This window comes from Miniopterus schreibersii (assembly GCF_964146895.1).
Source record: "Miniopterus schreibersii genome assembly, chromosome: 1".
Classification (NCBI taxonomy): Eukaryota; Metazoa; Chordata; class Mammalia; order Chiroptera; family Miniopteridae; genus Miniopterus; species Miniopterus schreibersii.
The window spans coordinates 73,919,289-73,943,505 of NC_138101.1; the positions used below are offsets into that span (position 1 = coordinate 73,919,289).

Below are 24,217 nucleotides of genomic sequence, written 5' to 3' on the forward strand. Positions count from 1 at the left end.
TCATCTTTAAAGTCTCAAAAAGCCAAATATAAAGCACAGAAAATAGATTCAATTGAAAAATGTACTGACATAATTCTTCTACATGTTATGTGAAATCCTAGGAAGAATCATCGCAATAATTACTCAAAGTAATATTAAAGGTAACACAAGAGATGTTTGGTCTTAAATGTAAATTTATATGTGTAGTGTCTACAATAATAGATCAGAGAGAAAGTATATTTGCAATTTCTAACAGAAAAAAATAAGTTAGTTTGCAAATACTTCATGTTCTTCAATGAAATAAAGCAGATGAAGGATAAATTGTTGGATAGTCTTATCAACTAGACCACCTCTTAAAGGTAATTTTTCTTTTTTTTTTTAATATCTTTATTGATTTCAGAGAGAGGAAAGGAGAGGGAGAGAGAGAGATAGAAACATCAATGATGAGAGAGTCATTGATCGAGCCCGCAACCAGGGCATGTGCCCTGACCGGGAATCGAACCCAATCACCTGGATCCTAGGTCGACGCTCAACGACTGAGCCAGGCCCAGCCGGGCCGGTAATTTTTCAGGATAGCTAAAATGTGCAACGATAAAACTCTACACTAGTATAACTGCTGGTTATTCTAGAGCCTGTACAACTGGCCCTTGAACAACTCAGGGATTAGGGGAGCTGACCCCCTGAGCAGTCAAAAATCCACATATAGCCCTGGCTAGTGTGGCTCTGTAGGTTGAGTGTCCTCCTGTGCACCAAAAGGTCGAGGGTTCGATTCCCCATCAGGGCACATACCCAGATTTCAGGTTCCATATCCAGTCAGGTGCATATGGGAGGCAACAAATCAATGTTTCTCTCTCCCTCTCTCCCTCCCTCTCTCTCTCTTTCTCTCTCCCTCTCAAATCAATAAAAAGTATTTTTTTTTAAATCCACATATAACTTCAGTGGGCCCTCCGCATTTGAGGATTCCCAACCTCGGATAGAAAATACTGTTTTGGTCCAAGTTTGGCTGAATCCACAGATGCACAACACAGGTATATGAAGAGCCAACTGTGTATTTTTTGAAAAAAATGTAACATGTAAGTGGCTCTGGTCAGTTCAAACCCATATTGTTCAAGGATTAACTGTATTTTTATTTTTAAAGTTTGCAAATCTAAATGTAATAAATAATTACACATCAATATTGGTAGGAATGCCAAATATTATTTCACAACTGCTACTGTGTACTTCTTCTCTGATATGATCAGCACAGACACAGACTTGTTCTTTGAGACGATTCACTCCCTTTGTCAATGAACTTCTTTCATGATGGGCTGTATTTGAGTCTTGCTGTAGATAGATTTTGGTAGATGTTGGTGACGAGCAATACATTTTATATTAAGATGATGTTGAAATTTCTCCTTCAACTTATGGTTATAATCTTTGGCTGCTTTTTCTCATGATGTAAGCACACTCAATTTTTCATAAGCATGAGCTCTCCATAGACAATTGTTCATTGCATCAGACCCACACATAATATACTCGCTGTCAAAAGTCCATTTTACACAGATAACATGTTGCATTCTCTTTGTCTGATATACTTCCCTGCTTCTAGTTTTGTCCACAGGAAAGATTTGAATAGATTTATCAAAACTAGTGGACACAAACTCTTTCCCATTGGGGAGTAATCCACATCAAGCACCACAGATACTTGACCCATGTGCACCGTTACAGCAGTGCCCAGTGCACAGATATCAAAGGTATATAAGTTGTAATCTTTGTTTGCTGCAGTAAAAATGAAAACTTCCATAGGGTTCCAACAAATTGTATGTGTTCTCATATCTAAGATGATCTTTTTAAGAGGAATAGCTTGCCTCATATCATATAGTACTATATTCCTGTCAGAAGCACAACTTCTCAGGAGAAATGTCTCAATTGAGTTAAATTTAACACTACTTATACTGTCAAATCCTCAGGTCATTGAACATATAGGACTGGTTCTTTGTTCATCCCAAACGTCTACTCACTATCTACATGTGGCAAAAATAACTTCTTTCCAGTGATGATCAATTCCTGTACACCCTGTCTTTCCTAATATTATATGCAATGGTTCTTCCTCTTCTCCAAAGCCCGATCCATCTAATTTACACTGCTTCACAGTTTTGTCATCACCAACAGTTAAAAAAGAACTCCCACAAAAATGAATACATACTCCTTGTACAAAATCTTCATGTGCTTACATTGTATGGATACAGTTTCTTTTGGTCAAGTTCCAAATTCTAACCTCTCCATTACATGCCCCAGAAAGGACAGTAGCCGGGCTCTTTGGATTCTTTGTCAAGCAATTGCTCCAACTTGGTGACCATCCAGAAAAGCAAGAACTGGTATTTATGCAAATACCCATAAATACTCATTCTAGTTCGGTAGTACTTATTTTTTTTTTTTTTTAAAATATATCTTTATTGATTTCAGAGAGAGGAAAGGAGAGGGAGAGAGAGAGATAGAAACATCAATGATGAGATAGTCATTGATTGAGCTCACAACTTGGGTATGTGCCCTGACTGGGAATCGAACCCTGATCACCTGGATCCTAGGTCAACGCTCAACCCCTGAGCCACGCCCGGCCGGGCTAGTTCAGTAGTATTTAAAGCTCTTATGCATTTTTGTGGGACCTCAAAAGGATGTAAGGTAGGATCATAGTTTCTTGGAAGTCTCTGTAAGTCCAACTTGGTTTTGTGGACATAGTTGTCTGGGTTCCGGCTCAGCATCTTCACCTTCATCTTGGCTGCCAGTTCTCAATGACTCCATGAGCCTTTCCCTTCTTCCATTCTAATCTAGAGTAGAGGCCTTTAATTTCTTTTTCTTTCTTAATTATCAGGCTAGGGGCTCCAGTACCATGCTAAACAGAAGTAATGAGAGCAGACCCCCTTATCCTGTTCCTCATCTTAAGGGAAAACCATCCAGTAATTCTAGTTGTTGCCTTCCCCTCCCCCCCCCCCAATCAATATTATCAAGACCTCTACACTTGGATGGGGGAACTTACAAAATTAAACACATCACTTTTGGATTAGTTCTTTAACGTTCCTTTGTTTTTTTACAATGACGAATGTGGCTAAGTTATGTAAACGATTAATTAGGCTGCCCAATGAAAGTTTTCACTTTGTCTGTGGTATAATTTGCATTAAAATGCTTTATGAAATAAAAAATTCCTACTAGAACTAATTTTTGCATTCACATTCATCAGAGATGTAAGTCTGTAGTTTTCCTTTCTTGCGATAGTTTTGTCTGTTTTTTTGTTTGTTTTTGTATCAGGATAACATTGGCCTTATAAAGTGAATTGGAAAATATTCACCCCTCTTTTATTTTTTGGAAAAGTTTGTGACTAATTTGTAATTGTTATTCTTTAAATGTTTATTAGGATTCAACAGTGAAGCCACTGTGTCTGGGCTTTTCTTTGTAGATATTTTTTAATTACTAATTTAAACTCTTTACTTGTTAGAGTTCCATTCAGGTTGTTTATTTCTTCTTGAGTCAGTTTTCAGTAGCTTTTCAGTATTTCTGGGTATTCACCCAGTTTACCTAATTTGTTGGCATACAGTTATGTATATTACTTACTTTTAGCCCTTTTTATTTCTGTAAGCTTAATGTTAATGTTCCCTCTTTCATTTCTGGTTCTAGTCATTTGAGTCTTTTTTCTTTCTTTGTCAGTCTCACTGAAGGTTTGACAATGTTCTCAATATTTTCAAAGAACAAAATTTGATTTCATTGGTTTTTCTCTATTGTTATTCTACTCTCTATTTCCTTAATTTCTGTGCTAATATTTATTATTTCTATCTTACTGCTTGTTTTGGGTTTAGTTTGCTCTTCTTTTATCAGTTTTTTAAGATGGGGGTTAGATTATTGATTTGAGTTTTCCTTATTTCTTAATATAGGCATTTACAGGGATAAATTCCCCTTTAAGCATTTCTTCAGCTACATCCCATAGGTTTTGGTATATAGTGTCTCAATTTTTACTCAATGCAAAGTATGTCCTTTAATCCCCTTTTTATTTATGTTTGAACCCATTGGCTATTTAGGACTGTGGTAATTTATACATATTTGTAATTTTCTTATTTTTTTTCTAGTTATTGATTGCTAATTTCATTCCCTTGTGCTCAGAGGACGCTGAATTTATTGAGGTTTGTTTAATGACCTAGCATATAGTCTACTCTGTAGAATGTTTTATATGCGCTTGAGAAGAATGTATATTGAGTTGTTGAGTGGAGTGTTCTATAATAGTCTGTTATGTTTAGTTGGCATATAGTATTGTTCAAGTCTTCTATTTACTTGTGATGTCCTATTTATTTTATCCATTTTGTTAAGAATACATTTTCATTTTTATCTTCACCCAAGGATATGTTTATTGATGAGAGAGAGAGAGAGAGAGAGAGAGAGAGAGAGAGAGAGAGAGAGAAACATTGATGTGCAAAACATTGAGCTGTTGGTTCCATTCTGGAGATCAAACCCAAAACCTAGATATGTGCTCTGACCAGGAATTGAACCCACAGCCTTTGGTATATGGGATGACACTTCAACCACCTGAGCCACCTGGCCAGGGCTATTTTATCCATTATTAAAAGTGGAGTATTGAGCCCTGGTTGGTGTTCTCAGTGGTTAGAGCATCGGCCCAAGCACTAAAGGGTTGAGTGTTTGATTCTCAGTAAAGGGCACTTACCTGGGTTGCCATTCACTCCCCCATCCAGGTCGGGGCATGTGTGGGAGGCAGCCCAGCCAGCCAATGTGTCTCTCTCACATCAATGTTTCTCTCCTCCCCATCCTCCCTCCCTTCCTTTCTCTCTGAAAAGCATGAAAAGCAATGGAAAAAATATCCTCAGATGAGGATTAACAAAAAACCAAACAACAAAAAAGTGGAGTATTAAAGTGTCCATCAACTATTGTTTGTCTATTCCTGCCTTTATTTCTGCAGTTTGTGCTTCATGTGTTTTGGAGTTCTATTATTTCTATTTATAATTGTTATATCTTCCTATGAATTGACCTCTTTATCATTATTAAATTTCCCTCTTTATCGCTAACATCATTTTTGTTTTAAAGTCTATTTTGTCTTATATTAGTATAGCTATTTTAACTTTCTTATGAATCCTAAATATATCTTTTTCCATCCATTTACTTTTCGTATATTTATGTCTTTGAATCTAAAGTGTATCTTCTGCGGACAGCTTATGGTTAGATCATTTTTAAAATTCATTTTTCTGATCTCTACCTTTTGACTGAATTGTTTAATCCATTTACATTTAATGTTATTATTGATCTATTATTGATATAATTGGATTTATGTCTATAATATATATGTATGTATATATATTTTTTCTCTCTCTATGTTTCATGTCTTATTTGGTCTTCTGTTCCTCCATTACTACTTCCATTTGCATTAAGTGAATATTTTCTATTGTAGTATTTTCATTTTTTAAAATTTTATTTGTTTTTTTAGTGGTGGTTCTCAGGTTTGCCATAAACAATTTACCAGAATCAGCTTTAGATTTATACTAGCTTAATTCCAATGATGTGTAGAAATGCTGCACCTTTATAGCTTTACTCTTTTTTTGTGTGTGTGGTATTATTGTTATTCATATTACATCTATTAAGTGTTACAAACGCAACAATATATTATTACAGTTATTACTTTACAATCTGTTGTTATATCCTTAACCAAGTACAGCCTTGAACCTTTGTGCTCTTATTAGCAAATTTTATATATATTTCTATGTTTTAAGCCCAATATTACATTATATACATATTATTTCATACAATGACTTTATTTTAAGAGAGAGAAGAGAGAGGGGGGAGAGAGAAGGAGAGAGAGAAATCAATTTGTTGTTCCACTTATTTATGCATTCATTGGTTGTTTTTTATATGTGCCATGATTGGGGTTCAAACCCGCAAACTTGGTGTATCAGGATGATGCTCTAACCAACTGAGCAACCCACTCAGGACCTTCATACAGTGGCTTTTAAAATCAGTTTTGAGGAGGAAAAAAATATGCATTTCTACTGCTTTTTTGGTTTTTTAATCCTCACCTGAGGATATTTCTTCCACTGCTTTTCGGAGAAAGTGGAAGGGAAAGAGAGAGAGACAGAGAAACATCAATGTGAGAAAGACACGTCAATTGACTGCTGCAACTGAGGTACATGCCCTTGGTTGAAATTGAACCCTGGACCCTTCAGTCTGCAGGCTGACACTCTAATCACTTAGCCAAACCAGCTAGGCCTCATTTCTAATTTTTTTTTTAAGTCATTATATAATGAACTCTACCAGCGTTCTTTGTTTTTTCCATCATGTGAATTCAGACTACCATCTGGGATCACTTGGTTACAACCTGAAGAACTTCTTTAGTATTTCTTGTAATGCAGATTTGCCAGCAACAAATTCAATTTTTATTGATCTGGGGCAGTCTTTTATTCATTTTTTTTTTTTTTTAATAGATTTGCTGAATATAGGATCTTAGTTAACAGTTGTTTTTTTCCTTTGAGCACTTTGAATATGTCATCCCACTGCCTTGTTTCTACTGAGGAGTCAGCTCTTAATCTTATTGGGATTCTCTTGTAAGTGATGTCATTTTTGTTTCTACTCTCAAGATTTTGTTCTTGTCTTTGACTTTCAACATTTTTACTGTGATGTGTCTGCTTATGAATCTCTGAATTTATCCCACTTGGAGTTTATTGAGCTTACTGAATGTGTATATTATTGTTTTTCAGTAAATTTGTGGAGTTTTCATCCATTATTTCTTTGAATATTTTTTCTTCTCCTTTCTTTCTCCCCTCTCCTGGTCTGCCATTACACATATGTTGCTGTGTTCAGTGTTGTCCCACTCTGTTCATTTTTTTCTCTCTGTTCTTCAGCTTGCATAATCTCTATTGATCTATCTTCAAGTTTGTTAGTTACATAGTCTTCAAGTTCATATCTATTGTTGAGGCACTCTAGAGTTCTTAATTTCAGTTATTGTGCTTTTCGACTCCATACTTTCCATTTGGGCCTTTTTTATAATTTATCTTTATTGATATTTTCCATTTGATGTGACATTGTCATCATACTTTCCTTTACTTCTTTAGACTTCCCTTGAGTTTGTGGAACATATTTATAATGGCTACTTTAAAGTCTTTCTTTGTTAAATCCAACATTAGTCACTCTCTCAGGAGTTTCTGTTGCTTTTTTTTCAGTGTATGGGTCATATTTTCTTGTCTCTTTGCATCCCTCATAACTTTTGGTTGGAAGCTGGACATTTTAGATAGTAAATTGCTCCAACTCTGTTTTCTGGTCTCCCTGCCCCCATTTGGGACTTGTTAGTTATTTGTTTCTTTATTGATTTAGTGACCAGCTGGTTTATTTTAGCGATACATATTTCCCCATACACACAGTATTGAATTTCTGTTTTCTTCTCAGGGAGGCACAGCTTTGGGTATGCCCAGTCACCCTAGTATGACAGTAGTATTGGTAAACCTCTCTTCCTCTGAAATATTTTTAATAACTCTATATCTACTAAAGAAATATTCCTGGCTGGGTTGCTCAGTTGGTTGGAGCATTGTGCCGTATACCAAAAGGTTGCCAGTTCGATTTCCAGTCAGGGCACGTACCTTGGTTGTGGTTCAGGGCTCATACTGGAGGCAACCAATCGATATTTCTCACATCAATGTTTCTCTCTTTCTCTCTCTCCCCCCCTTCCTCTCTCTAAAATAAAATTTTAAACAAATATCCTTGAGTGAGGATTTAAAAAAATATTTGTGCTAAAAAAAAAAAAACCTATAAAGAAAATACCAGCCCTGATGACTTTACTGCTTAATTCTACTAAACATTTTTGGAAGAAATATTACCAATTTTAATCAAAGTATTTTGGAAATTAAAAGAGAAGGGAATACTGCCATGGCCAGTGTAGCTCAGTTGGTTGGAGTGTTCTCCCATGCACCAAAAGGTTGCAGGCTCGATTCCTGTTCAGGGCACATACCTAGGTTGCAGGTTTGATTCCTGGTCAGGCATGTATGGGAAGGCAACCAACAGATGTTTCTCTCCCCTCCCCTCTCTCTCATCCTTTCCTTTCTCTCTAAAATCAATAATCATGTCCTCAGGTGAGGAGTTTTTTAAAAAAGAGGAGGGAATACTTACCAATTCATTCTGTGAGGCTAGAGTTATCCTGATACCAAAACCTAAAATTAAGACTTTACAAGAAAAGTAAATCATAGACCAATATTCCTCATGAACATAAATGCCAAAATCCATAACCAAATATCAGCAATTTGCATCCAGTAATACATAAAAAGGACAATGAATCCTAATTAAGTTGGTTTTATCCCAGGAACTCAAGATTAGATTAACATTTGAAAATCAATTAATGTAGTAAACTAAAAAATAAAACCTATGTAATTCTCTCAATAGATGCAGAAAATATTAAACACCCATTTATGATAAAAACTCCCCAAAACTAGAAAAAGGAAAATTCTCAACCTAAAAAGGGACACAGAACACCAAAGTTAACACCTTTTATATTAATCATTGCATTAGAAGCCTTAAACAATGTAAAAAGGAAAGAAATATGATTGGAAACAACAAAAAAGTATTTTTATTTGCAATCAACATGTTTGTCTTATAAAAAAAAGAAAATAAACACGCAAATAGCTATTAGATCTAATGAGTTTAGCAGTTGCAGGATATAAGGTTAAAATGGAAAAATCAATTGTATTTCTATAATACTAGCAACAAACCACTGTAAATGAAAACTTAAATACCATCAAGACATAAAAAGATAAATATAACAAAATGTGTGCAAGACCTATACACTAAAAACTATAAACATTGTTCAGAGACATTTTAAAAGATCTAAATAGAGATATCATATTTATGAATTTGGAGATAGAATATTAAGATGTTAATTCTCCTCAAATTGAACTATATATTTAAAACAATCTCAAACAAAATCCTAGCAGTTGTTTTTTTTCAGGTAGAAATGGTAAGATTAGTCTAAAATTTATACGCAAATTCAAAAGAGAATAACCAAAACATATTTGAAAGAGAACAAAGTTGGAGGCAATGCAAATTCAAACCATAGCACAGCCCCCAGAGTAGGTAAAATTTAAAATGTTGGCAAAAATGTAGAGCAACTAGAATTTTCTTTATTTTTTAAAAATATATCTTTATTGATTTCAGAGAGAGGAAAGGAAAGGGAGAGAGAGAGACAGAAACATCAATGATGAGAGAGTCATTGATCAAGCCCGCAACCAGGCATGTGCCCTGCCTGGGAATCGAACCCTGATCACCTGGATCCTAGGTTGACGCTCAACCGCTGAGCCACGCCCGGCCGGGCGAGCAACTAGAATTTTCATACATTGCTTGTGAAAATGTAACTTGGTAAAACCAATTTGCAAAAAATTTGGCATTTTCTATTAAGTTGAACATATGTCTTTTTTATTGCCACAATAACTCTGCATAATAAATTACCCCAAACTCAGTGGCTTATGACAACAGCATTAATTCCCATACTCATTGATCTTCGGATGTCTAAAACTCTGCTAACATAAGGTGGGTTTGGGCTGCATGTTGCATTCCCATCTGCTCCAAATATGTTTGTTCTGAGGGCCCACGCTGGAGGGGAATGGCCACATGAGAAATGGTCTAGTGTGCATGATCTGAGTTCAAGAGCCAAATCAAACCATATACAGACCCTTAAGACTCCTATCCGTATCATGTCTGCTCATATTCTATCAGCCAAAAACTTCACATGGCCAAGAACAATATCAATGGGGTAGAGAAGTCAACTTGGGCAACAGTGGAAGGGAGAAGAGAATAAGTATTTGTTAAAATAAAAATCCAAATGATCATGTCCAGCATGTCAGCATGGTATATACCCAACAGAAATGACACATGTGTACACCAAGAGATATAAGAATGTTCAAGCTGCATTATTCATGATTTCCAATCACCAGAATAACCCAAATGCCTATTAACAGTACAACGGATAAAGAAAATGTGCTACATCCACACCTACATATACAGATTTCCCCCAGTATCTGAGAGTGGGGTTTTATAAGGTGTTCCTTATAAAACCTTTACGCAGAAATGGTGAAAAGTGAAGAGTATCCCCCACTTCCAAAACATCACATTATTTTGCCCTGCTATATTAGTACACTAATGCCTTTTTTTTTGGTAGTGAAAACAAGTACTAATATAAGTCTTTCATAAAAGTGAAGTGGCTCAATGCAAACTTTCTGAAAGTGAGAGATACCTGTATAATAATGAAAATGAAAAATAAGTACACACAAAATCACGAGTCTCAGAATTTACTCCAAAGAAACCAAGCACAAAATCATTCAATTTATAGAAATTTCAAACCACTAAATGATAAAGTTTAGGGATGTACAGTTATGCAGAAAACTGTAAACTGATGCTCGTTGGCGTCAATTCGACGTCAACAGGAATCCCCAATGTGGGGTGCTGTGAAGAAGGAAACTTTATTCAGTGCAAAACAACTAAACTGTGGTACAGCGTAGCTGTGAGGCAGCCCTGAGGCCAGACCTCTCGGCAGCTAGACAGTTCTGTTCTGCTCTTCTCTGGTCTCTCCACTCTGTTCAAAGATGTTCAGTGTTTCAGCTCAGCCAGGGAAGCAGTCTTTATTGGAAGGGGAAAGTGCATTCCCAGAGCCAGAGAGAAGCTGACTTATATAGACGGAAGTTCCCACCCCTGGTCCCTGATGGATCTGTCCTTACACAAATGAGAACTCCAAATCTTTACAGCTTGATTGGTCCAGAAGGCACTGTCACGATTGATTGGAATAGAGCCACTCAACTGATGGGTGAAGAAGCTGATGGGAGATACAGCTGCACAGCTCCTATTGGATGGGAAAAGCCTCAGTCTTATTGGCTGAAATAGGATTCCAGGAATTCCTTTATGAGGGTTGGCTCAGAGGCAGAAACACAGCGCAGGCAGGCAGTTTGTACAGTGGCAGGTGGTTCGGTGCAAACTTCTCCTTGAAGTGCAGTTTGCCCGAGAGGCCCCTATGTAAAAAAGGCTGTTTTTTTTTTTTTTCCTTTTTAGAAATTTAAGTCCATTTAAGCTACCAGGAGCCCTTCTGGGTAGGTACCTTCTTTCTTGGGTTCCACAAAACCTATTAAGTGAGGAAGAGATTACCATGGAAGTTAGAGTAGTGGTTAGGTTTGGTAATAGGGAAAGGAGGTGGGTATTAATTAGGACGTGGCACAAGAGGGAACTTCTGGGGTTTTGGCAATGTTCTATTTCTTGACCAGGTTGGTGGTTTCATAAATATTTGCTTTGTGATAAGTCAGAGAATTGTATATATTTTTGTGTATTTCAAAGCATCTGTTCTATTTTATTCTCTGCTTTTACGGCTAACCTTCTTCAGTTCTCGAACACAATTTCACTTCTAGAGCCTTTGCACTTGTTTTGTCCTCTGCTGGAAAAGCTCTTCCTCCACATCTTCCAAGGACTAGTTTGGTCTGTTTTCATCACTGAGGTTTGACCTGGAATGTCCTTTTAATTGAGATCTTGGATCTCTCTGCCTGTTCTGTCCCTGGCCTCCGGCCTCCAACCCCATCCTCCCACGTTTCTAGCTTGGTTTCACAGTGGCACTGTGAAATGAAATTCTGTTTTTGTGGTGGTGGTGATAGTGGTCATTTACTCTTGTTTGTCATCCATCCACCTCTATAATAAGTTTCATTATGTGCAGGGTCCTTGTCTAGTTTATACACGACTGTAATCCTAATGCCTAATTCAGCATCTGGCCACAGTAAACAGGAAAAAATGCTATTTAATGAGTAAATATTGCTGTAGCCATCATGCGGCACAGGACCCGGTTCATGGCGTCACATGTAGTACTCAGTACCTCTCATTGGTAGAATTAATGCTGCCTGTGGTCCCTCTGGCTCTCTGCAATACATTATAAACTTACGGAGGTGTTTTCCCAAGGAACCACCACGGAAACAAACGTTACATGGATTTAACATTTATTCAGTAACAAGGACGACATTTCGTAAATGTCGCTTTTGAGCAAGATAAAACAAGCGTCACCGGACCCGCTTCAGCGGCAGGCGAAAGGGGAGGCAAACGCACCACACCGCAGAGAAAGCGACTCCCACTGCACGCGCAGGCCCGTCACCGCGGCGCCTCGGCGTCCTCGCCGCGCGTCTTCCGCATCCGACCACCCGCCAGCCCCGCGAGAAGACCCACCGCGACGCTGCGAGCGCCAGATCCCGTTATCCAATCCCGGAGCGCTTTGCGGCTTCGCGCCTGCGCAGAGGCGAAAAGCGAGCGCCGCGTGGACGTCGGCCGCAGCCTGCGTCTGCGCATCTTTTTCTCCTCAGTGATTGGCTTTTACATTTAGAAAGTACGCCACAGTTCAGTTTTCACTTTCTCTCTCCCTCTCCCTCCCCGCTACTCCCCGCCCTTTCCTGGGGCCATAGGGGTTTTACTTCCGGTTGCCTGGGCGGTCACTGATCGTCAACAGGTTCCTTCTGGCCGCGCGACACCTCGGGGTTGGTTCCTTTTTATGATTCCCTGAGGGAGGGGCGACGCTTGGTTGACTAGCGCGGCGGGGCCCGCGAGCTCCGAGCCTAGACACCTGGTTGCGTCCCTCCCCCCTGCGCTTTAGGCCCGCCCTGCAAGCCAGGGCCGCCCTCCCCAAGCTCGTGGCACGAGGGCGGATAGGAAGGACGGGCTGCGACGTGGTAAGTCCTGCGCACCTCTGACGAGCTCCTGCTAACCCGGGAGTCCGGGGGCCATTGGAAATCCGGGGAGAGGGGAGCCCGCAAAAAGGCGATTCGCGGGCTCCCTTGCCGGGAAGGAGGCAAAGAAAGCGGTTTATTAACAAGGTCCAAAAATATATCTGTTACATTTGGCCAAGAGAGAGATCGAGAGAATGGAAGAGCATGTGTGAGGAGCGGACAACAAATAAAAGCATGGGGAAGAAATTGAAGAATAATCCCGAATTCTCGGGGGCAGCGGCAGCACAAAGGACAGGTAAAATTTCCCTGGTGTGGACCCCTCCGTTTGTGGACCTCTGTAGACATCTGACTGAGGTGCAAGGAGTAAGCTGCTTGAGCGTTTGTGGCTTCGCTATTGTAATTTTAAAAATTTTAATTGCAGTTTGCATGCTTTTCTTGACCGATTAATGACTAACGCATTCTTGCCTGTTTGCCCTGCTCTAGGGCAAGCGGGGTGGGAGGGGACGGTGGTTTTCAAAATTGTTTTTGCTTTGCTGCATTTTAAATTTCTCTACCTTTTACCACCTGTGGCCATTCTCAGTCTCATCTTAGTTTCTTTCTAGGATGTCAGCATTTTACAAGTTGGTGTAGAATTTCAGAAGTTATCTTTCCCCTTTTTGAGGCAGAAAGTCCAGAACGAGTTGCTTGTTAGAAGACATTCATCTTTATGGACATTGTAATAAATAGTTAAAAGCTTTGCTTATTTGGTTTGGACTGGCTGTTAAATAATTTCTAAGGGTTCTCTATAAGCCCTGAACCACAAGTTCTTTATGTAGAGACTTCATGGCAGTGCGTGACCCTGTCTTTTTTAAAGTAGGTATAAAAGGAAGAGATCTATCCTTAGGGAGGGTTACTTAGCAGACAACCGAAATAGCGCCTAAGGAATGTCATAATAGGTTAGTTAGTACGTGCAACCCAACTGTTTGTCTGAGGGTGGCACCAAGGCGAATTTTGTGGGAGAAATTGGCAGATTAACCTCAAAATTTGAGGAAGATACTTTGAAAATTCTCAAGTTTAATTGAATCACAATTTGTTTGAAATCCAAAATTTTAAACACACCTCCCTGACCCTTTATTCTCCCTGTAAGGTAAAATTACAGTGATAAGGCTTATGAGAATATATTCTGAACTTAAGTGTTGTAGAAGTTTATAGTGTTATTGTAGTTACATTAGTGATCTAAGGGCCCACAACGTTCCCCTGAAAAAGCTATTAGAAGGGAAAAGGATGTGTATATGGTCTTTAATATTATAGGATCTGAGATTGGTTATAAGCCTACTCAGGAGGTTTATAACAAAGGTATTCCTTAACATGTGAGAATGCTCTTGTGTTGAAAACCTGCTTTCTAGAACTAGATAGTACTATACAGTATGTTCAGTACGTTAGTAAATAACCCAGACTAAAGAAAAATAAAAAGTGACACAATTATTTGAGGAAAGACAGAGCAGTGTTTGAAGTTTTGTTTTTACAACATTTGCCCAAATGTTACCAATTCTCTTTAAAAAGAGATTCTATCATACCCTGGCTGGTTTGCTCAGTGGTTAGAGTCTCGTCCTGCGGACTGAAGGGTCTCCGGTTCGATTCCCGTTCAAGGGCATGTACCTCGGTTAGTTGCAGGCTAATCGGTGTGTCTCTCACATCGATGTTTCTCTCATCCCACCCTCCATTCTCTCTAAAAAAAATTAATGGAAAAAATATCCCTGTGTGAGGATTAAAAAAAAAAAAAAAGAGCTGTATCATGAGCATCTCCTGTAATCCAAACGTAGTTGCTTAAATTAGTTAAAATCCACAGTACTTAAAAACTTGCCTGAGATGTAGTCGTTTGTTAAAGAAATGCAGTATATCTCTTTAGTATAATTAAGTAGATATGGCATCTATTTATCAAATGAGTCTTCCATCCCTTTATGAATGGATGTTTAAGTTATTTTCAAGTTTTTCCCTATAACTAACGATGCTGCAGTAATTATCTTTTTTGTTATTATAAACAGTGCTTTATAGTCTCATGATAGTATTTCTGTACAAATGATTCCCCATGAGAATGCTGGGTAATAATACTGTTAACTTGCCTTCAAATGGTTGTACCCTTTTATATTCACTCTCTCATACGGTGTGTTTTTATCTCCCTGCTAGCCAGCACTGGATGGTAACTTTATTTTTTTAATATCTCACTAATTTTTTAATAATCGAAAATAATATCTCATTTTAATTTTTATTTTCCTTGGGTAACAAAGAAGTTAAACATTTTTCCTCGTTTGTTTGTTTATTTGGGGGGGTTCTGAACCGTTCTTTTTTTTGACCTATTTATCTGTTACCGCACTGTTTTAATTATTGTAGCTTTGTAATATATTTTGGTACTTTTGAAAAAAGCTTTGGGCTTTTCTTTTGCATTTTTCTTCCAGATGAAATTTAGAATCATCTTTTCAAGTTCTATAGAAAATCTTGGGATATTGTTTGTGATTGCTTTGAATTTATAGATTAATTTGAGAAGAAACATTCTTTAGAGTTTTTCCTTATAGGAAAATAGGTATGTCTCCTTGTTTCTTATATTAACAATTTTTGTTGTGAAATATGACATGTGTACTGTAAAAAAGAAAAGTATATGTGTACTCAGCTTAATAGAACACTGAAAGTACCTTAGAAGCCTTTAGCATGTGCCTCTCCCCAGAAGCAAAGTATTCCCTGCCCCATCACCATGGTAATTCTGAATTTTGTGTTAATTACTCCCTTGCCTTCCTTTACAGTTTTATCATATTGTTTCTTTTACCTGTTTTTGAACTTTATTTAAATAGAATCATACTGTATATTATGTGAATTACTTTTGTTAAACATTATGTTCCTGCAGTTAATCCCTGTTGAAACATGTGCCCATAGTTCTGCAATTCAGAAACTTTCTGGTCTCAGGACTTTTTTATACTTTCAAAAACTATTGAGGGCCCCAAAGACCTTTTGTTACTGTGGATTATGTCACATTAGACATTAAACCTTAAATAACATTTTTAGTGAAAAATAGCTATTTTCCAAAACAAAATAAAAATAGTGACAAGAGTGGCTTTGTTTTTGCAGATATATTTAGAATCTCATGTCTGCTTCTCCAGTCTGTTGCAATATATTGTTTTGGCTAAAGTATATGAAGTTGGTTGCAAATACCTTTTCTCTCTTTGCGGTGGTTTTCTTTTCTTTTTTTTGGGGGGGGGGGAGGTGTTTTCTTTTTTATGAGCAGAAGTTCTGGTTTTAAAAATTCTCATTTCATGTCTGTATAATTGGAATTGTTACTTGTGTGTAATTTGGAATATAAATGTAATTTAACTTTATTCTCATGTGGATAACCGGTTGTGGTAGAATTTACCATTGAATTCACTTGGGTCTGAAGTTTTGCTGGTGGCAGATTTTTCACTAGTAATATCTTTAATGGTTACGGGATTACTCAGATATTTTTGTTTTTTATTTTGTCAGTTGTGGTAAGTTAGATTTTTCTAGGACTCTGTCCATATTGTCTAAATTTTTAGTATTTGTTGGCACAGAGTTGTTCAAAGCACCCTCTTACTATCAATATCTGAAGTCATTTGTAATGGTCTTCTTTTTTCATTTCTGATACTGAATATTTTTGTTCTGGTTTTTCCTCCCTCCTTTCTGTGAATTCTTTTTGGCTGTAGCTTATCAAGCTTATAAGTTAGAATTATCTTCTCAGTGAATTTTTTTTTTTTTTTGGCTTTGTGGTTATCTCTATCAGATAATTTCTTTTTGTGTTAATAAATTAAAAAACAAAAAGTAGCCTTGACCGGTTTGGCTCAGTGGTTGGAGCATCGGCCTGCAGACTGAAGCATCTGGGGTTCCATTCTGGTCAGGGAGCATACCTTGGTTGCAGGCTTGATCCCGGCCCCATCAGGGCACATGGGGGAGGGGGGCAACCAGTGTGCCTGTCATTGATGTCTCTCTTTTTCTCTCTCTCCTCTTCCCTCCTTCCACTCTCTGAAAAATCAGTGTAGAAAATATCCTCGGGTGAGAATTAACAAAAAAATATATATATATATATATACACTACAGTAATTATTTTTCTAGGGCTCCTTTCAATTCTGACACTGTGACTCTATAAACTGCCTTACTTGAAGGCCTGGTATGTATGAGGCATTGGGCACTGCACTAGATAATTTATCAAATTCTTTTCTTATTTGTTGCCATGAAGAAACATTTATCCTAGTATTTATTAGCAAGGAAGCACAGAAGTTATATTAACTTCTGTGAAAACTTGAAACTTAAAATATAGTAAAACCTTGATATAACCGATTATTAATTCAGGAGAGGGGATGTCCGTTAAAGTCGAAAGTCTGTTATATAATAAAATAGGTTTCCTGAATGCATGCATTAAAAAACTTACAAATTAGTTATGTAGGCACATTTGTGTAATTATAACTGTGTATGAAGTTTAATTTCACAGAAAAGTTTTCTGTATGTATTACTATAATTTTAAATTTATATCGAATGGGTACATTCGCCACTTACTGCAAGTAAATAAATGCACACAGCTGGGGTGGGGCTTAGCCCCTGTATTGCACTCAGGAGACAACAGAACCAATTACCTCTCAAGATGTAATGTGATCACATGCTAATCATTCACCCAACATTGTTTAGGAGCGGTGACTCTCAGATTTAAATTATGTAGACTGTAGTTGTAGATATGTAATGTTATGTTGGCGAAAATACTACAGTGTTTTTTCCAACATATGGCCTATTTGCTAAAATTTGTTAAAAATAACAGTGAATTAATAACAAAAAAAAATAACCTGTTAATTTATAAGCAAATCTTGGTTAAAAGCATTTTAAAATTTATCAAATTCCTTTCTTATTTGTTACCATGAAGAAACATTTATCCTAGTATTTATTAGCAAGGAAGCACAGAAGTTAATATAACTTATGTGAAAACTTGAAACTTAAAATGTAGTAAAACAGGGTGTTAACTTTGACATATGACATACAGACTAGAAATTTTGTCTGTTAAATCCAGTCTGTTAAATCAAGGTCTGCAAAATCTAGGGTTTACTGTATTGTGAGATAGCTATAGAGTTGAATTCACTTGTATTAGATATGTCTCTTAAAGAGCACCTTTGGGAATTTTTTAATGCAATTTAAAAACAATTTTACCTGGCACATATAACCTATTTACATTTACTACAATTGCTTCTATTTTGTGTTTTCTGTTTGTCCAGGTTGTTATATATTTCTTTTCTCTCCTTTTTTGTGATTTTTAAATATTGACTTAATATCTTTTATCATTTCATTTTTCTCATATATTAGTTTGGAAAGTCTGCATCTTTGACTTTTCCGAAATCTAAAAATGACCAATATCTTTACCTTCTTCTTAGACAATATAAGAACCTTAGAAGTTTAACTTCGTTAAACCCCTTCATGACTTATGTGTTACTATCATATATTTAAATTTAAAAAATATATTCTTACCAAACAGAGGGAGACCTGTTTAGAATTATTACTGTGTTTTTAACTGCTTTCTCTATTCATTGCTTCTTTTATCTTTTAGACCATCCATCTAGGGCCATTTTCCTTCTAAAGTACATCCTTTGGAATGGCTTTTATTGAAGGTCTTTTGATGATGAACTCTCTCAATTTACCAGAAAATGTCTTTGTTTCACTGTCATTTATGGAAGATGTTTTTGCTGAGTACAGTGGTTTAGTTTGGCAGTTTTCTTTTAGTCCATTGAAGATCTCATTCCTGTCTTTTGTTTTTTATTATTGGTATTGAAAAGTCCGCTGTCAGTCTCTCTTTTTTTTACTCTGGCTGCTTTTTTCTCTGTCTTTAGTTTTCTGCTGTTTCACTGTACTACTACTTTATCTTCCTTGGGATTATTTGGCTTCTTAAATCTGTAAATTGGAGGTGATTTGAATTGTGTTTATTGGCTATTCATAATTCCTGAATTGTAAATTTCCATTTTTATATTCTTTATTTATCTTAATTTATAAATAAATCTTTGCTAAGTAACATAGTATATATTTTTCTGCTGGTTTTTTGCTTTTCTTTTCACTTTGTTTTCCACAGCTTCCCCAACAGAATGCATTACCAAACTTATACATTTCTGATAATCTGATAAGTGAAAAGTAAAACTTGATGATTAAACTCTGAGACTTGCACTGGCTGTGTGGCTCAGTTGGTTGGAGCATCCTCTGGTTGTGGGTTTGATTCCGGTCAGGGCACATGCCAAGGTTGCGGTTTGATCCAGGTCTGGGCATGTAAGGGAGGCAATCAATTGATGTTTCTCTCTTTTTCTCCCTTCTCTCAAAAAAAAAAAAAAAACCTCAAAAAACTCTGGGACTCGTCTTTTGGGAGAAGCGGTAGGACTATAACTAATCTTTCATTTTTTTGCATCATAATTGGTTTACTCAAATGTTTCCTCCATTTAGACCAGTGTTGATAAATTATATTCTTAACAGTTTTCAAATTTACTGGTATAAATTGTGTGTGACAGTTTACAGTTTTAGAAGTCTTTTCCCGATGTTTGTGGTCATACCCTTTTTGTTCCCAATATTTAAATTTTTTTCTTGATTATATTTGCTAAAAGATTATCTAATATGTTTCAAAAGAACCAGCTTCTGCTTCTATTGATTAACTCAGTTGGGATTTTGTTTTTGTTTTTAAATTTGACTTTCCTTTTTAAAATTGCTACTTTTATTATAAGAAATGTGCCTGGGGCATACTTTCTGTTTTCCTTTAATATTTTAATAATACTTAATTGGAGAACTAAATCCCTAGCTAATATTCTTTGTGAAGACTCACTACCCTCTTCGGCATGGTAAAACAGACCCTATTTAGTACCTTTGGGTGTACCTGCTTCCTCATTAGGACAAAGAATATTTGAGACCTCAACTCCTGAGGCCTGGCTTGACCAGTCCAAGTACCTGCTTTCACTCTGTGATTATCTTCTATGTGAGCCACCTTTAGTGAAGAGCCCTGTTCTTTACCCAGGGTGTTTGAGATGGGATACATCTAGGTGTGGTCCAAATTTAAAACAAAAAACAAAAACCTTCTTCATGGCATGGATTAAGTATCACTACCTCTTTTGTCATATGTAATAAAAGAATTCAAAGTAGGTCTTAAAATGTAATTGTGAGAGAAATTTGTTCTTAGGATTTTCTTATAAGAGCAACAAAACTACTTAATATCTTTGTAATAAATACATTAATGCAGCCATTTCATTGCAGACTGATAGTTTAATGCTAAAGCACAAATTAATAAACCAAGTTTAATGAGGAGCCAAAAATAAAGGTCAGTTACTTTATATGTAAAGATGTCTAAAAATGTCACCATATAAACTTTGAAGTGATTCTAATGAAAGGTACATAATTTTGCATACAGAAAGTATGGTCTCTAAAGAAACTGTTGACATTTTTATACAGCATAGCAAGAAAGAAAACTAAATTTGACAGATATAAGATTATAAGTATCTGTTTGGTATGCAAAAATACTTTAGTTAGATTTTGAGAATGTTAAAACAATCTTCAAGAATTGAATATTAAATCCAAAAGTAAGCCACAGTTAAATGAAAAAGTCATATTACTTATAACATGTATAACTTATTTTACACAATAAATATAATTCCATAAAAATATGTTTTTAAAAGCAATTTCTGTTCCATTGGATATACTAAATACCCAAAGTGAATTTGTTATTTAAATAGTACGTAACTAATTTACATGATTCTTTAAGTATTTTAGTAATTTACTTTTTGAGTTCAGCTTTCCCTGTTTTCTGTGTGTACAGCCCAATACTGGTGGTGATTCTCCAGAATCTCCTGATTTCCTCTAGCAAATGCAGTTTCCGTCCAGGAAATGCATGTGTGGATGTCTGAGGTTACTTGGTTAAAACATGAGTCAAAAGTAAAGATGTCCCAAGGTCAATCCAAATACTTCATTCTCTTCCCCTCCCCCATTCAATTTTATTTTTGGTGAGTTTTGTTAGGGCTGCAATCCTTAGTGGGAGGGACTAGCACCCCCATCATAACCCCATGTGCTTGGGGCACTAGAATCTCTTGGGGATCTGTGGAATATCCAAAACCATATTCAGTAGGCCTTTTATTTTTGTAAATTATACAACAAAACTGACCGTAGCCAGTGAGTTTACTAGAAGATAATGGGAAAGCTTAATAAGGACAATTAGAATAATTTGGGATCACTGTAGTGAAAATACATGGAGTTTGAATTAGGTCTAGGATTTACAGTCTGACCTTGTTGGTGGGTACCTCCAGGATGAGACCCTCCAGGAAATTGAAACTTGGAGTGATCATTGTAAAATAACGATAACACCGTCCACCTTTGGATATTAGAGGACCACACAAACAGGACTGAACGCACCGGGCTTGCTTGCCTGCTCTCCGACCAGACTGCAGGCTCCCACGACCCCCCTACCTAAGGTCTTGGACCGGCTCGCGGTAGGCTGCCCTCGTTGAGTTTTAAAAGGCGCCACCCCGTGCCGCCCCGTGGCGGCCTGGTCCAGTGGCGGCCTGGTCCCGTGGCAGGCCACCTCACTGGCCTTCACTTGCGGGAGGGGGTGGTCGGCAGGTCCGGCAGGGTGTCGGCACAGCCCCCTCCCCCACATACCATGAGGTAAGAAGGGCTGGCGGGCCCCCACCCCCAGCTCTGGCTCTCCTCTGCTGCCTGGGGCGCCTAAAAATCTGGGGAGCTGCCTGCCAGAGCTTCCTGCCGGAGCGATGGGTACAGAGGAGACTGGGAGAAAGGACAGGCTAGATACAGTACCTGCAGGGGGCTCTAGGGAGCGATTTTGGTCCACGGAAATGAGAGAGGTGATGACATCCGCCACATAGGGTTGTATGGTACTTAAAGGTTTACTGAGTGCCTTTCTTCCTAGCTCCTTATTGAATTCTGTGAGTATGGTAGTGGGGAAACCCTTGCAGACTGCTAGAGAGATGGCATCCCTTCTTACAGCATTTCTGTGTGTGTAGACTTACAGTATTTTATGTCATCTTTTGAAATTTAATTCTGATTCCAAATGGGCTTTGCACTTCAGATAACAGCAAGGGATATCTTGGGTTTTATTCCTTCTGTGCATGATTATCTTGACATTAGAAAACTTTACAACTTTTATATATGACAAACGTTTTAATTTTTATTAAAATTATACATTTCTTATTCTATAGTATTTTCTTTTTTCTTACTTTTTTCCATCACCATTTATCCCCCATACCCTCTTCCATCTCCACCCATCCCTCCTCATTCCCAAAATCACCACACTGTCATCCATGTCCATGAGTTCTTTCTCTTGTATTTTCTGTTTTTTAATAGGGACACTTTGTTTTATGGGTCTCTCTCTATTACTGTTTTGGCTTATGGGAAATTCTATTTCCATTTTGTTTTCTCTACTTTTTCTTCATTTAATAAACTAACTTGCTGCTTCTTAGGACTATGGGAGATCTTGCTTTCTAAAATGAAAATAGCTTTACTTCCCCTAGTTTGTTTATATTAATGTAACATTTCAGATAATAGTATATAAAGCTGTAAAAATGTTACAAAAATTACCTGTACCCATCCAGAGACAACCTGAGCAAAGTATTGAGTATCTACTGTGGTGCTAGGTGCTCTGCTGGACATTGGGGGACTTTGGTAAATAAGACAGAGTATTTACCTCTGTGGACCTTACATTCTAGTGGGGAATATAGACCCCCCAAAAGTAAGTTGATAAAATAATTGTAATTATAATGAGTGCTTTAAAGAAAACACCTACTTTAGGTGGAGTGTTCAGAGGTTTATCTGCAGGATAACTTCCGGATTACACTAAAGAGAGGGAGCTAAACCATGGGCAAAATGGGAGAAAGAGCACTCCCATCAGAAATAACAACCAGTGCAAAGGCCCAAAGAGAGGAAAGAGCTTGAATCTGAGAGATCGGTGTAGCTAGAACTTAGTAGTAGCTGGCGAAGGTAGATCAAGGTGAGTGTAGTAAATTAGCAGGGACCAGATTTTAATGATTGTGGCAGGAGTGTGCATTGCATCTGAGGGCAACAAGAAGGCACTAAATGGTTTCAAATAGAGAAATGAAGTGATCAGGAAAACAAATGTTCATTCATTACATAAATGCTCTTTGAAATTTTATTGTGTACTAGGCACTGTTCTGGGCACTGGAGATACAGCATGGAAAAGGACCAATTCCCTGTTTTTGTAAAACTAATAATGTAGTGGTTGAAGGATAATCAAACAAGAAAAATATCAGATATTACAAGTGTTATGCAGAAGACCATTGTTTAAATTGTGGTGTATATATATATTTTTTTCATTTTTCTTTTCTTTTTTATTTTTTTTTTAAATATATCTTTATTGATTTCAAAGAGAGGAAAAGAGAAGGAGAGACAGACAGAAACATCAATGATGAGAGAGTCATTGATCGGCTGCAGCCCGCAACCCGGGCATGTGCCCTGACCGGGAATCGAACCCCGATTGCCCGGATCCTAGGTCGACGCTCAACTGCTCAGCCACGCCCGGCTGGGCTATATATATATTTTTTTAATGAGTGGCTTTATTTATTATTTTAATCCTCACCCAAGGATATTTTATCCATTGCTTTTCGAGGGGGGAAGGACAGACATCGGCGTGAGAGAGACACATCGATTGGTTGCCTCCCAAGGGGATCAATCCTGCAACCAAGGTGCATGCCCTTGGCCAGAATCGAACCCAGAACCATTCTGTCCATGGGCCAATGCCCTAACCAGTGAGCCAAACCAGCTAGGGTTGTGGTGTATATCTTTAAAACTATGCACAAAGACATGCATGCTTCTCTTTTGTAATCTGCTTTTCTGTCTCCTAATCAATTTATAGTAGGACTTTTTTTTTTTTGTTATCAAATGAACAGCTTTTATTTGGGGACATCTTAATTTTGTTTTTAAGATTAAGTATGATAAAAATAATCATAAATGAAAATACTGTACCTCAGCAAAAATTTACATAATATAAGGTGTTTGTTGGGAAAGAATTATGTAGTACCTTGGGTTTGAACGTCTGACATGTGTGACATGTAGCTTTCCTATTTCATCCCATATCCCAGCAGCACATCTGTGATTTCTTTGTTTGTCTTTACTTTGTTTTTAGCCCATTAGTGTGGCTAGTTTATGGTTTTCCTATTAATTGAACCAGTTCTTATATTCCTAGAATGAACCCTAATTTATTTCAGTCACTAATATCTTGATTGATTTTCTTTGCTGGTACATATATTTTAGGATTTTAGTGTCAGTATTCCTAAGAGATGGGTCTATAGTTTCCTTTATGTTCTTTCTTCGTCAGATTTTAGTATTAACTTTTGGTTGCTTTGAAAAAATGAATTGAGAAGCTTTATTTCTTTTACTGAGTTTTGGCACAAATTAAGTAGCATAAGTATTATACTTTCATTCACTTAACAAATACGTACTTACTAAACACCCATGTGCCAGCATTGGGCTGGATGCCGGGTAATTAGAGGTGAACAAAACAGTCATGGTTTCTGCCCCCATAGGGCTTGTTG

At 37.2% G+C, this 24,217-nt stretch overlaps 1 protein-coding gene and 1 pseudogene across 2 annotated transcripts in view; one reads left to right on the forward strand and one right to left on the reverse strand.

Annotated features, from left to right (window-relative positions):
- Window positions 1–1,175: 1,175 nt before the first annotated feature.
- On the reverse strand, window positions 1,176–2,732 carry LOC308558894 (DDB1- and CUL4-associated factor 13-like; annotated as a pseudogene). Its single transcript has 2 exons — window positions 2,573–2,732; window positions 1,176–2,333 (listed from the first exon to the last, which is right to left on the reverse strand). The product of its transcript is annotated as a DDB1- and CUL4-associated factor 13-like (transcript).
- Window positions 2,733–12,783: 10,051 nt separating this feature from the next.
- TASOR2 (transcription activation suppressor family member 2) overlaps window positions 12,784–24,217 on the forward strand; it is a 75,291-nt gene continuing 63,857 nt past the window's right edge. The window contains 1 exon segment of the mRNA XM_081154537.1: window positions 12,784–12,966. Coding sequence (XP_081010663.1) covers window positions 12,876–12,966 — 91 coding nt within the window. The 5' untranslated portion in view covers window positions 12,784–12,875.